Source organism: Doryrhamphus excisus, linkage group LG18, assembly GCF_037039965.1.
Source record: "Doryrhamphus excisus strain RoL-2023G ecotype Guam linkage group LG18, RoL_Dexc_Guam_v1.1, whole genome shotgun sequence".
Taxonomy (NCBI): domain Eukaryota; kingdom Metazoa; phylum Chordata; class Actinopteri; order Syngnathiformes; family Syngnathidae; genus Doryrhamphus; species Doryrhamphus excisus.
In genome coordinates, this window is record NC_136374.1 from 9056595 (window position 1) to 9071038 (window position 14444).

A 14444-nucleotide genomic window follows, 5' to 3' on the forward strand; every position below is an offset into this window, starting at 1 on the left:
ATTGCCTTATGTGGTTGCTCCACTTTTGTCAGAAGAGGTTCTCAAACCGACTTTTCATAACATCATAAAGAAAAAACCTCCTTCCTGTGGAAAAAGACTTCACTACGCATCCTAAAGAGTACCTATTATGCTCATTTATTGTCCTTTTGCATCGAGTTGTGGACTGCTATAATTAATAATTATTATTCATTCATTCATTCATTTTCTACCGCTTTTCCTCACGAGGGTCGCGGGGGTTGCTGGAGCCTATCCCAGCTGTCTTCGGGCGAGAGGCGGAGTACACCCTGGACTGGTGGCCAGCCAATCACAGGGCACATATAGACAAACAACCATTCACACTCACATTCATACCTATGGACAATTTGGAGTCGCCAATTAACCTAGCATGTTTTTGGAATGTGGGAGGAAACCGGAGTACCCGGAGAAAACCCACGCATGCACGGGGAGAACATGCAAACTCCACACAGAGATGGCCGAGGGTGGAATTGAACCCTGGTCTCCTAGCTGTGAGGTCTGCGCGCTAACCAATAGACCGCCGTGCCGATAATTATTATTATTATAATAATTATGTATAAAATATAATATAATAATAACAATAATAATAACAATTATTATTATTGCTGTATTATTGTATTATTATGATTAATAATTGTTATTATTATAGTTATTATTATTATTATTATTATTAGATTAAACTCCCTGAACCTAATGCTAAATATTACATGCACTATCCAGGTTTAAAGTGTAAATATGTCTCACATACCTACTAAACGCATTTATAAATCAGGTATAAACATGAATTAACCGGTCACAGCACATAGCTATGGTGCGTTCGAGGACCAATGAACAGCGTGCAAAATCTCTATACTTGACCAAAAACATTATTGGTTGAAGCATAAAGACAAAAAATGTAAAAATGATGGGCTTTTTAACAGTGGTACTTGAATGCTGTATATTTGACCTGTATTATCATATATTTATGCATTACTTCTGATTTATGGTGGACTCTACTTTGGTTACTACTCCTAGTTCCAATCTTTAATTGGTCCAAATCCTTTACAGGCCCCCCTACCTTTCCAGTTGTAGGTCCCGGGTGCCCCAAACAGAATGAAGTTGTTGTCTGGGGTAAAACTGACGGCAAGACCCTGCTGACAGAATCCAAACTGCTCGTGACCCTGCGGCCGACCCTCACAGAATTTCCACTCCCCTCCGTCCAGGTCATCTCGCTCTGTCAGGTCTTCGCTCAGGACATAGCAGCGTCCAATGGGGTCACGTGTCTCCGAGGGCTGGTGCACACGTTGCCTGAGCTCGTAGAGGTGAGCGCAAGTCTGGTAAATGACATTTGGGAGTCATCTTTTAAGCAAATTCCTTTTCATGCAGGAGATACTGAAGCAGTGGTGACTTACCACAACCTTGCCTCCAATGCCCTGACTCTTGACGGTGACTCCCAGCCATTGGTTGTCTTTGCTCTCTCTGCTTAGACTCACTGGAGGATGAAACAACTTCATGAAACAAAGTTGCTTCAATTGACTCTGATTAAGATTTCAACTGACCTTCACCATCAATGTCCACCCTCTCACAATCATACTCCTCTGGTGTGATTGGACATTTGAACAGGGCTCCCGGTCGACTTCCCCTCAAGGGACCCTGACCTGCTGCCTGCGGCGCCCCCACCAGGATCCTGCAGTAACACACATTTTAAGGTTTCAAAGAAGAACATACTTGTCATCCACATCCACAATTTGGCATTTATTTTTCGACAACACTTTAGTTTGGGTTTCTATTTAAGGCTCAGCTTCAGGCAAGCCTTTTATTGGGCGTCTATGCAGTCATGGCTTGGACCACTTGACAGCAGTCATTTCACTTTTCAAGTCTTCAGGTAAACATTGGTTTACATTGGTAACCTACCTGTCAGTCATTATGACAGCACAACTGATTGGTTATTGTGATTTTACCCCATTCTCATTAGTGCCTAGTCCAGCTAAACCCACGTTTGATTAAAATTAACGATTAAAATTCAAGAGAATTGACCAGGGTTCAATTCCACCCTCTGTGTGGAGTTTGTATGTTCTCCCCGTGCATGCGTGGGTTTTCTCCGGGTACTCCGGTTTCCTCCCACATTCCAAAAACATGCTAGGTTAATTGGCGACTCTAAATTGTCCATAGGTATGAATGTGAGTGTGAATGGTTGTTTGTCTATACTATGTGCTCTGTGATTGGCTGGCGACCAGTCCAGGGTGTACCCCGACTGCTGGGATAGGCTCCAGCCCCCCACCCCCGCGACCCTCGTGATGAAAAGCGGTAGAAAATGAATGAATGAATGAATTCAAGAGAGTTATAAGTCAAAATCCTAGAGCTACCAACCTGACGTCCACTCTTAGGGCGTCAGGAAGAGCGGTTTACCAATGTACTCCAGCACAGCCACATGGCATCCATTGCACTCATCCAAATATTGGTCAGTCTACCAAGTATGTTACAGTGATGATTAAACCCAGTCTTTATGATTGCATTGATCAGCTGTTACGGATAACACCACTGATCATGTCATATGTATAGTCTTCATGATAGCATTGGGATGTCTACCACTGCTTAGTCCATTATTACACACATTAGAAAGAATTACCCTCAGAATAAGTGAGTATTTTTATTATTTCAGTTTCTACAAAATGTAAATAATTTGTATTATTTGTATATCACACGCTTTGGTTTTTAAATCACATCTTTGTATAGCAAGATGATTATTTCTGAGCACTGTAGTGGGAAGACCCAAATAAGGGTCTTGTAATGGAGATTCATAACATAAGCTACTACATGATCCCCACCCTGTCTGCTTGGATATGTTGGTGCACTTTCTACATGCACATAAACAGGACTTGTTGCCAGTCTTCATAGACAGAAACACAACATGACATCACATCATCCGACCTCTGCGTCTGTTGCATTTTATTTGCCGGAATACTCCATGGCTCTCAACACTTTCGCTATATCAAGACAAGTGGAGAAAAAAAGGAGCTTTTATTCTCAGTGAGGTGGTACGCTGATATTTCGGGGCGCCAGAAGTAGTCACTGCCCTCTGCCTTATTAGGAGTGGCGGATTCTTAGGCCAGGAGGCTATTTTAAAAACTGAATGTTGAGCCGCATTCCACCTAATGCCGTCAGCCATGGCTGATGCACAGAAGCGAGACATGAGGACACACAGGAGGAGGAGAAATAGGAAGTGGGGGAAAGTAACTTGGGGAAGGTAAAAGAGGAATGGTAAAAATAGATAACTCTTACTCTTCTACTGCACGACTGAATACAAAAGGCGGAATAAAATCCAAGCCTCCATGGCCCTGTGTGAAACAGTGATTGCCCCCTAAACTTAATAACTGGTTAGACCACTAGGACCATCGGTCAGGACTTTGACTAGACTCCTCCAAAGTCTTAATTTGGAGGAGTCAAAATTTAAAAATAAAAAAAAATTAAAAAATTTAAAAAAAAAAAACTTAAACTGTATTATGGAAAGCAGGAAGTGAACAAATGTAACAGTTACTGATTGCAAAAGTACCAGATGGAGGGGCAGGATTTAATAATAATATATAATAATAAGCTTTGCTTCTTCCTACTCCTTTTGGACATGTGGAACTGTGAACTGATTATGGGATGCATTCAATTGTAATCTGATGCATTACCATTGATTTGTTTTTTCATCAGTCATTCAGAGGTGGACTTACTGCTGTGTTTTGGATCATTGTTCTGCTGCAGAACCCAAGTTGGTTTCAGTTTGAGGTCACAAATAGATGGCCAGACATTCTTCTTCAGGATTTCACGGTGTACAACAGAATTTATGGTTCCATTTATGACAGCAAGTCTTCCATATCCTGAAGTAGTACAAGATCCCCAGACCATCACACTACCACCACCATATTTTGTGTTGGTAGGATGTTCTTTTTTCATTACTTTTACACCAGTATGGGACAGACACCTTCCAAATAGTTAAACTTTTGTCTCATCAGACAAAATATGAATATTTTCCCAAAAGTCTTCAAGATGTTTTCTGGCAAACGTATTGAAGTGGAGTGGTTTTTGTCTTGGAACTCATTTGTTTTTTTTCCTAGTTCCTTTCTTATGGTGGAATCATGAACACTGACCTTAAAGGCAACCTTGTGTGCACTTCAGCGACATGCAAAAAATAAGAATTCAAAAAGGGGGCAAACACCTCTCTATTTCCCACCTTGCACACCTCTCACGCTTCATTGTTCAGCGCTGAGTCAGAATGCCTTGTTGTCGTTTCCATCTGCCGGCTCATCTTTCAGTGAACCCACATGACATGTACTAAAAGCTGTGTGGGCTTTGTTGGGGTGGTTTAAGGGGTGTAACATGAATAGAATCTCACACACACACACACAGTTATACTGTACGACACCCTGATACAGGAGCAGATTATATGAGATTGTTGAGTGCGAGAATGTGCTTTGTTTGGAAAAAAAAAAACACATTAGATTAGATATCACACCTGCAGTAACTACCCCATCTAACTTATTATATGTGTTGGATACAATACTTACTATCATTGTCTGCTCAGTTGTTGACCAACCAGCTAGATTGCAGTCATTGTTAAGTCCTTAGTAGTCTGGCAGACCTTGTATTTACATACTACGCATACTACTGTAGTTTCTTTTATTTTCTGTTTAAAATTTCCATTTCTCTTTTTTAATAGCGAAAGATACAAAGGTCGACATGATTCATTCTCACACCACAGTGTGGAAATTAAATTCAGTGGAAACTTGGTATCTGCTCCAGTTAGTGTGTTGTTCTATTAACTTTGAAAAATTAATGCCACAGTTTGCTGAGGTTTGTGTACATTCATGCTATTAACATGTTGTCATGTTATTAATACACAGCGTGAGTCCAACTGTGATATTAAGGATTTTTATTACAAATTTACTTGTTAGCATAGCTTGCTAACAAAATGGCAACCAGAACCTGAAGTCAGCTAAAGCACTCATTTATGATGTCATCAGCGGTTGACTCTCAAAAGTTTACCAATTTTACCCAACTAGACTAGACAATGCACGCAACTGGGTCCAGGGTGCAACCAGGCCAGTGAAAAACATTTCATTTTGGAAATAGCTCTGTATTCAATACAAAGTACAAGAAAAACCATTTGGTGAGGCATTGTAGAATATTGATGAAGTGGATTAGTAGTAGCAGATTTTATGTTTCTGAGATTTTCTTGACTGCTTTCAAGAAAATGAAGATAAATGCTTTTGTAACAATATTTTTGGGGGGTACCTTTGTCGGAAATTTGTTTCTGACCTGAGAATCTGCATGAGGAAAAACTCCAAACATCATTTCTACTTCAGTAAATACTTCTAGCGTAGTAGTAGCCTGTGTACAAGTGACCTGCCACCCAAAATTATTCATTCATTCATTCTACCGATTATCCTCACAAGGGTCGTGGGGCGTGCTGGAGCCTATCCCAGCTGTCTTCGGCTGAGAGGCAGGGTACACCCTGGACTGGTCGCCAGCCAATCACAGGGCACATATAGACAAACAACCATTCACACTCACATTCATACCTATGGACAATTTGGAGTGGCCAATTAACCTAGCATGTTTTTGGAATGTGGGAGGGAACCGGAGTACCCGGTGAAAACCCACGCATGCACAGGGAGAACACAGAGATGGCAGAGGGTGGAATTGAACCCTGGTCTCCTAGCTGTGAGGTCTGTGCGCTAACCACTTGATCACCGTGCAGCTCCCCACCCAAAATGAGTTCATGTTAAACCCATAAAGACTAACCAGCCAATCACTGGTCCCTGACAAACTGTCAATGGCTTATCAATAATGTAACTTGCACCAATAGGCTGGCTGAGATGACCAATATGAAGGCTGAGAGAAATCTTATTCTGGTAATATCATTCCTTAATGGAATATGTGTTTGATGGGCAACTGTAAATCATTCTCGTTAAATTGTGGTTAAACACAGCAAAGACAGCATCGCCCTTCTCTTGTTCTGCAGTTCAGTGACCCCAACCCTAGTCACCCCCCCCACCCGCTCTCCCATGTGATCCAGTCTGCCCCTCCCCCATCCATTCACACAGTCCCATCCTCCTTGAGTCCTCCCCCAAGCCTGTCCAGAGGTCACATCCTCTTGTACAACACCCACACAATGAGTTCAAGAAATGCATCATCCTTGATACTGATCTTTCTCTTAACGGACGCAAATTTCACTAAACCGGTCACACGTCTACCTTAGTAGCTTATTATAGTGCTGTGGTTTTGTTTGATAGCATGCTTTTTGTCCTACATCCATTGTAATGTACATCTAGACACACAGGCATCAGGACACCAAGGCTGAATATGAATACCTTTGCCCCCACCCCTTGCACCTTTGCCCCCAAAGTCTGACCATACTCTATTACCATGGCTATAAAGCTCTTAATGCTACGGAAGGACAGAGCTTTATTATATATATCAGTGGTTCTGATGGATGGATGGGCTACTACCTAAAAACCATACCTCTGCCATACTGTGGCTGTTTTTCCTCAGTGTATTTCTTATGGTGGACTCATGAACTCTGACCTTAACAGAGGCAAGTGAGGCCTGTGTTTCTTTGGATGTTGTTGTGGGGTACTTTGTGACATCTTGGGGTCATTTTGATTGGCCAGCCACTCCAGGGAAGTTTCACCACTGTTTCATGTTTTTGTCTTTTGTGGTTAATGGCTCTCACTGTGGTTTGCCTGAGTCCCAAAGCTTTTGAAATGGCTTCCTATTCCTATTTTTATAATAAAAGGTTTAATTTAAAAAAATGCATTTTGTGTTCAGTTGTGTTGTCATTATTTTGTGATTTTTTTTCATTATTGTGATTATTTATTATTTAAATTTTTTGCTGATCTGAAACAGGGAGTGGGCAAACACTTCTTCACACCACCGCATACAAGTTCCTTTTAACAATGGACAGAGGGACATCCAATTACAGCATATACCTTGTGAGTTACTTCCGACAGACGGATAAATGGACAGACTTCCTGTTACATATGAGTGGCTTTTGGTGATTGGACAAACGGACAACTAGTTATCTATAGAAGGCAGTTGCTATGGACGGATGGACATTTGTGTAAACCAGTGGGTGGCATCTGAAGAATGGGCAGACAAACGTCTAATGCTTCTTATAGACAGATGAAGACAGCAATATATTTCTGGGACATCTTTTATAGTTGCTTAAGGACAGACGGGTACTATGTCTTGTCAACTGGGTGACACTTTACTTTTACTTTTTGAGAACATAAATGGCTTCGGAAATGATCCAGACAGTCCACTAATGAGGCCTATGGGGGGCATTAGTCAAAGACCGGCACCTCAAAAAAAAACATTTTTAAGCCTAACCCTTTCTTGGAATGTTCCAGGAGTGGACTATTCAAGTTTATCAACCATTTCCACTCATGAACTGCCATGTGTTGATGTATTTTCACACACCATTGAAACATGTGTTGCAGCATTGGGGGTCTACCATTGTTGTTGTGAGACAAGACTGTGTCCTGACCTTGACACAGAAAACATGTACAGACATGCAGACGTTCAGCATGAGTTTTAAAATACACCTGAATATTTATCCACGGACAGTACTACTACGACTACTACGACTACTGTGCAAGCTGTCTGTCTTTAAAAGTGACTTACAGAAAACTGGGAAATCCACTGTGCTGATGAGAAGACGACAGCTGAGAAGTGCTGTGAATCATTATGTGTGCCACCAAAGACCCAAGGCTTGGCTAATGCACTATAAAGCGCTAAAAGAGAGAGACAGAAGCAGCTGGCACACCAAGGAAAAACCCTTTTGGGACACAGGGGTTCAATGCCTGGTGATTCAACATGATGATTTGTTCTCGGACGTGCTTAAAAAGACATTTCACAAACTGCTTTTAATGATCCATTGCGGACTGTAATGCTGACTAATAATTCATAACACACCATAACACCACTATGCAATATAGGGGGCACTGCAAGGATTTGGGGGGAAAAAATCCCCCAAAACTGCTCACAGGAAGTTGATATAACCAAACTGCATCTCAAACACTGTGGCAAGCTTGAGTTTAAGGGGAAGTGGTCAGAGGCTCAATTTGTTTTACAGAATTGAGTTTTTATTTGCTAGCAGCTTAGAAAATATCCACACAGCACAAAATAACAGGGGGTCATCAACTCTAATCACTAGCACACAAATTGTTGCATTGTTATCATTGCTGAATCTTAACTCAGGCATTCAATTACCTACGACCACAAGTTGCTTATTCGAAGCGGATGTAGTCAAAATGATAGTTCTTGGAAAGCAAAATGTTTTTAAAGGGGACCTATTATGCTAATTTTCCATTGTGGACTCCTATAGAGCAGCTACACACAATAACCAGAACACAAAGCTTCATAGTTCTTCCAGAATCTGCACCTATTCAGCTGTATTTCTTTGTATTTTGTGGTTACCACAAAAATGGTTGGTTTTAATTTATTCCCACTTCGCCATGGTTGGTCACACTCACCGCTAGCTGCAAACGGTATAGGAGTTGATAATAAACGGAGCAGTATCTTTTTAAAATGTTGGCCTTTAACATACAATCATATGTGTTGGATTCCGAATCTATACTTGCTTATCCCTACAAGTAACCCTATCCTCTGGTCATGTGTATCTTTTACAACCTCTCACCTCACCAGCTGGTCCTCATATTGATCAACCTGTGAACCAGCATTTCCAGGGGCATCAATGGAGTAATGATTGGCTGACATCTGTTCTTTTTGACCACCTTGTAACCAGTCTTCTACCGATTGGGAGTCAGGTCATGGATATCATATGATGATAAAATGTTAGCTATTTTAGAGAGTGATCACACGTTTAGGATCATTATGTTAGGTGATCGCATGTTTATGTTTTATGTTAAAGCTCAGATCTTATAATGTAAATAATACCAAAAATGATGATAGCTACATAATAAATGTGGTCATATTGTACCAGACACCTTGAAACCATGTATTTTTTTCCATTACATGTATATGGAACAAGCTAAAATGTTACTTGGTCTTTACCTACTTACACATTGCAGAACTAGACCATTCTATGTTAAACTATTCTCTGTGTGTATGCTAGCAGCCCCGCCTCCACCCACCAAGACAAAGACTGTATGACTGACAAAAAGGCTCGCTCACTTCTTGCAATTGTTCTATTGACTATGCCAGGGTGCTAAAACCAATGCACAGAGTGATCTCCATTCATGCTTGTCCATTGGCCTGGCATTGTTTGGTGTGACCTGTGTTAAGCTGCCAAACTGAAGCCATTGACGCAAAATGTGCACCCCTTCTTGGTGCTGGCAACCGTACATGACCCAGCACAATGTAGGGGTTGCCACCGCATGCCAAAAGCAGAAATCGGCAACTACCAATTGGTGACCAATCAATCAGAACATCCCTAAAAAAAGACAAATACATGATTATCATTACCATAATGAAACTAGATAATGTAAAAATTAATTTATATGTGATATTATATTAACATTTACTTCTTCTTCTTCCTCCTCTTTGGGCTTTTCCCTTCAGGGGTCCCCACACAATTCAATCGCTTCCATCCAACCCTGTCTTCTGCATCAACTACCCTCATGTCCTCCTTCACTACATCCATAAACCTCCTCTTTGGTCTTCCTCTACGCCTCCTACCTGGCAGCATCCTTCTACCAATATATTCACTATCTCTCCTCTGGACATGTCCCAACCATCTCAGTCTGGCCTCTCTGACTTTATCTCCAAGGCCTCTAACATGTAATGTCCCTCTGATGTACTCCTTCCTGATCCTATCCATCCTGGTCACTCCCAATGACAACCTCAGCATCCTCATCTATGCTACCTTCAGTTCTGCTTCCTGTCTTTTCCTGTCATTTTAGCTGAAACTCTTCTATCACACATCAAGACACTTTTCTCCACCCGTTCCATCCTGCCTGCACACGCTTCTTCACTTCATTGCTCTGGACTGTTGACCCCATCTACATGATGTATCTTGCAATGAAAAACACAAAAAGCTTCAGTATTAATATTGGTTTGATTGCATGCCATTGTTACCATGTACTACAAAAAAGCAGTATCTGCTTTAATTTCCTGTTTGACACGACAGCATTATCATATAGAGATACTATTATCTGATTGAACACACACACTGGTGCACCTATCACACAGGGCTGCCATGATTTATTCATTCCCACATAAGACCCCTCACCCATATTTTCTGTCAACCATCCGTCAATAATGAACACTAAAAATAAAAAAGCCATGCGGACGATAATGCCTGCTTCTCCATGCCCTAAAAGGAGGGAAAGAATACCATGTTTTTCCTGCTCTCAGTCTGATTGAAGTTTGTGTTCCTGACAGTGCAGATTGTCCTGCTCTCACAGGGTAATATTCCTGAAAGCCTTGGACCGGCCTGCCTGGCACCAACGCTTCCCGCCGAGCTTTTGTGCGGGTCAACACGGGCCAGAGGAGGAATGGCGGAGTGTTAAATGGACAGCCAGTAAAGTGGGAGGGAGGAAGGAGTATTTATCCTGGAAAGTGTGTGTGTGTGTGTGTGTGTGTAAATCCCTTTATTATATCCACTTTATTATAACTATAAGGCTCTCACATGAGTGGTTTCACGACAACAGCTACTGCAGGACCCACTGAAAAGGGGGAGAATGAGCATGAATTGAAGAAAAAGGGGAGAGAAAAAAGGGGGAGGCTGTTCTTGGACCAACGAGAGGGATGGAGGGATGGTCTTTTATTCCGCTTTTGTCATGCAAATCACTCTCTGGGATTATTTCGGTCCACTTTCTGTGTGAAGGAATTGTACAAATGGGACATATTTATATGACTCAGTAAAAAGTGTCCACCAAAACTCATTTGAACCACTTTTAAGAATGTAAATAAGTCATTAAAGATGACAGTTTTATTGTTTTAAGTGTTAGAATGTCAAATAAAAGTGTTAAAATATGACTTAAAAGTACTGGCTTGACTGTCTATTACTCAAAAAATGCTAAATAGCTAGCGTCCCAAAGTATAAAGGTAGAGCTGTAGTACAAATAGAGGTTGTCCTTTTTTCCAATATGGCGGCGATTTATAAGCGTGCTATAACTGTCACGGTGCAACAATACACGCTCTAAGCAAGATGTTGGGAGGCTTAAATGACTTCCTTGCATACAAGAGCTGACCTCATCGGGTCAGACAATGAAGATAAAGCATAAAAGACGTCTTTCAAAGATCCCAAAAACACAACACAGATGATTTGCGCCCTCACACCCCCACATCATGCACCCCCATCATAACACACGCTGATGCAGTGCAGCACACCAAATGATTTGTGGTGCAAAGATGCTGTCATGACTTGCAACTGCAATGACAAAATGTTACATTTTGAATCAACCCAGGACTTTTTTGCATCACATTACTAAAACAACAGAGTGCTCATGTCATATAATGTGATCTTTGATTAGTTTCTACAGTATGTACCTAAAAACAGCAGCTCTCTCTTGTCATGGAAAGGATTTTGACAAGCATTTTTGACAAAGCACTCCCGTCATATTAAAGGTTTTTGACTAGTCCTTAAAAACAACAGTGTGATCCTGTCATATAGAGGATCTTTGACTTGTGTATTTGTAGTAGGTCCACAAAAACAAAGAAATCCTGTCATAAAGAAGATCTTTGGCTACTCCTTAAAACACAGCAGCATGATCCAATTCATTCATTCATTTATTTTCTTTTGCTTATCCTCAGCCTATCCCAGCATCTTCGGGTGAGAGGCGGGGTACACCCTGGAATGGTCGCCAGCCAATCACAGGGCACATATAGACAAACAACCATTCACACTCACATTCATACCTATGGACAATTTGGAGTCGCCAATTAACCTAGCATGTTTTTGGAATGTGGGAGGAAACTGGAGTACCCGGAGAAAACCCACGCATGCACGAGGAGAACATACAAACTCCACACTGAGATGGCCGAGGGTGGAATTGAACCCCGAGACACATGCTCCTAGCTATGAGGTCTGTGCGCTAACCACTCGTCCGTCCATGTAGATGATCTTTGACAATTTGGCATTTTTGTACTAGGTCCCTGAAAACAGAGCTGGATATAGAGGACAGTAGGTCCTTAAAGACAGCAGAGCATCCGATCGTATAAAAGATCTTTGACTTGTCTTTAAAAACAACAGTGTGAACCTGTTTTATAGAGGATCTTTGATTTTTTTTACAGTTAGTCCTTAAAAACAGCAGAGTGCTCCTGCCATATAAAAGATCTTCGACAAATCTTTAAAACCAACAAAGTGCTCCGGTCATATTGAAGATATTTCAATAGTCCTGAAAAACAGCAGTGTGATCCTCAGATATAGGATCTTTGACTTGTGTATTTGCAGTAGGTCCACAAAAACAGCAAAGAATTCCTGCCATATGGAAGATCTTTGGCTCGTCCTTAAAAACAGAAGCGTGCTCCTGCCATAAAGAATATCTTTGACAAGTCATTAAAAACAACACAGTGCTTAAAAACAGCAGTGTGATCCTATCAAATATAGGATCTTTGGCCTGTGTTTTGGCAGTAGGTCCATAAAAACAGCATATAGAAGATCTTTGACTAGTCCTTAAAAAGTGATCCCATATTACAGGATCTTTGACTTGTGTTTTTCCAGTAGGTGTTCCTGTCATATAGATGATCTTGGACGCGCTGACTAGATGCCCCACGATTACTTTTGGTGCATAATATGAGCAAAATATTTATTTTAATTTATGTTACTTTTGTGGTGGACCCTTGATGATCTAGTGCTGATTTTGTCAGTGAGATTATGATAATAAAAATGATACAAGTATTTGCTGCTGTCAGGCCTGCGGGGGCTTGAACAAGGGGAGTTTCCTGTCTTCGCCATGTGCCCAAGTATTAGTGGAAGCTCTTGTCATGGCAGTATAAATAGCGTATTGACACATAACTCAGACTCAAACGCCCAGTCCTCTGTCAGTGGCTTTTTTGGAGCTCGGACCTCCATCACGGCCAAACAATAACACCAAACAGATCTCATGTCAACGCAGTTCCACTCCAGACCTGAAGGTGGCAGTGATGCACATTACAAAGAGTGCTAACCCAATGATGAAAAAACACATAAGCCTTGTTTAATGTGTTCACTGTTTCGACCCTTACCCTGATGTCATGATGCTAGCTGGTTACATGTTAGCCTTGCTGACGCTACCGTATTTAAACAATATTAAATGTGACAGGTGAACATCAATACAAAAGTCGAGTCAAGTCGAGTCGAGTAGACTTCCATGTTGTTCTAATTTCATATCAGGGTGAAACGGTCGTATCATAAAAATATCAAAAAAGTGCACAGGCAATATAGAGTCATGAACCACTGCAATCAGATTCCTTGAAATAAGTTAATGAATACCATTGCTTTTCTATGGTTATTATCATACTTCCTGTGCCATCCATGGTACCCTTTTGTTGTGCCTTCACAAAAAGCACAACAAAAAACAAGGAAAATTTGACTTTTAAGACATATTTTAAATATTAACTCTACTTGGAATATTGCTTCTTATGGTGCGTTTCTGTGCTTATGACTGAGCAGTGGCACGCAAAGAATGTCGAGAAGACATCAGCTGTCACACAGATTGACTTTTGTCTCTTTGGGTTTTTGGCTGAGAAATAAAGGAAGGCAGTCACATTGAGGAGATTGTCTCTGACTTCACACAAAGACGCACAAGAACGTCAGTGTGGGCTTCAAGACGCCTTCTATTGATGGCTTCTCTGATGTGGGATTGTTCCTCCAGGAAATGAAGAAAGTCATCCACTCACAGTAAAAAGACTTTTCATTAGGTACACCTGCATGACAATCAAGTGCAATCCAATATAAACATCTGACACATTACCAAAGATAGAAATGCTCACTTTTTTATTTTTTTTATTCACCTATCCATTATAGTAGTAGTTGTGGTAGTATTGTTATTATTTTAGCTTGGTAAAATATTCAATAAGGTATTATAAAAAAATAGTAATAATAATTATTAGTATTATTAGTATTAACATTTAAAAAATGTTGTATATTTAGCTGAAAAAAATCAAATTTCACTAATACAATTGATAAATTCTACCTCCTAGTAATTAAAAAAAAATTCATGAATGAATACAAGTTGCAAAAGTTTACAAACCATTGTAATACGTCCACTAATACTAATAGTAATATTAACATTATTACGTATAACCGTCTATCTAAAAATATTTCATATTCTTCACATGATTGATGAATTATATAGGAAATATTTATATGGAATCATTAAGTATAAGTAATACAATAAGTGACATGAAATACTAAATAATAAATAATAAATAATAAATAATAAATAATAAATAATAAATAATAAATAATAAATAATAAATAATAAATAATAAATAATAAATAATAAATAATAAAT

The 14444-nt window shown here is 40.3% G+C and overlaps 1 protein-coding gene across 3 annotated transcripts in view; it reads right to left on the reverse strand.

Annotated features, from left to right (window-relative positions):
• Nucleotides 1-14444, reverse strand: part of itga7 (integrin, alpha 7) — a 33528-nt gene that overhangs the window by 15865 nt on the left and 3219 nt on the right. For all 3 annotated transcript variants that reach the window (XR_009120067.2, XM_058055249.2, XM_058055248.2), the window contains exons 2-4: nucleotides 1554-1681; nucleotides 1407-1486; nucleotides 1073-1328 (exon numbers count right to left, since the gene is read on the reverse strand). Coding sequence is in view for 2 of the 3 variants with exons in the window: in XM_058055249.2 (XP_057911232.2) it covers nucleotides 1073-1328; nucleotides 1407-1486; nucleotides 1554-1681 (464 nt within the window). In the remaining variant the exon portion in view is untranslated. The remainder of the gene's footprint in view (nucleotides 1-1072; nucleotides 1329-1406; nucleotides 1487-1553; nucleotides 1682-14444) is intronic.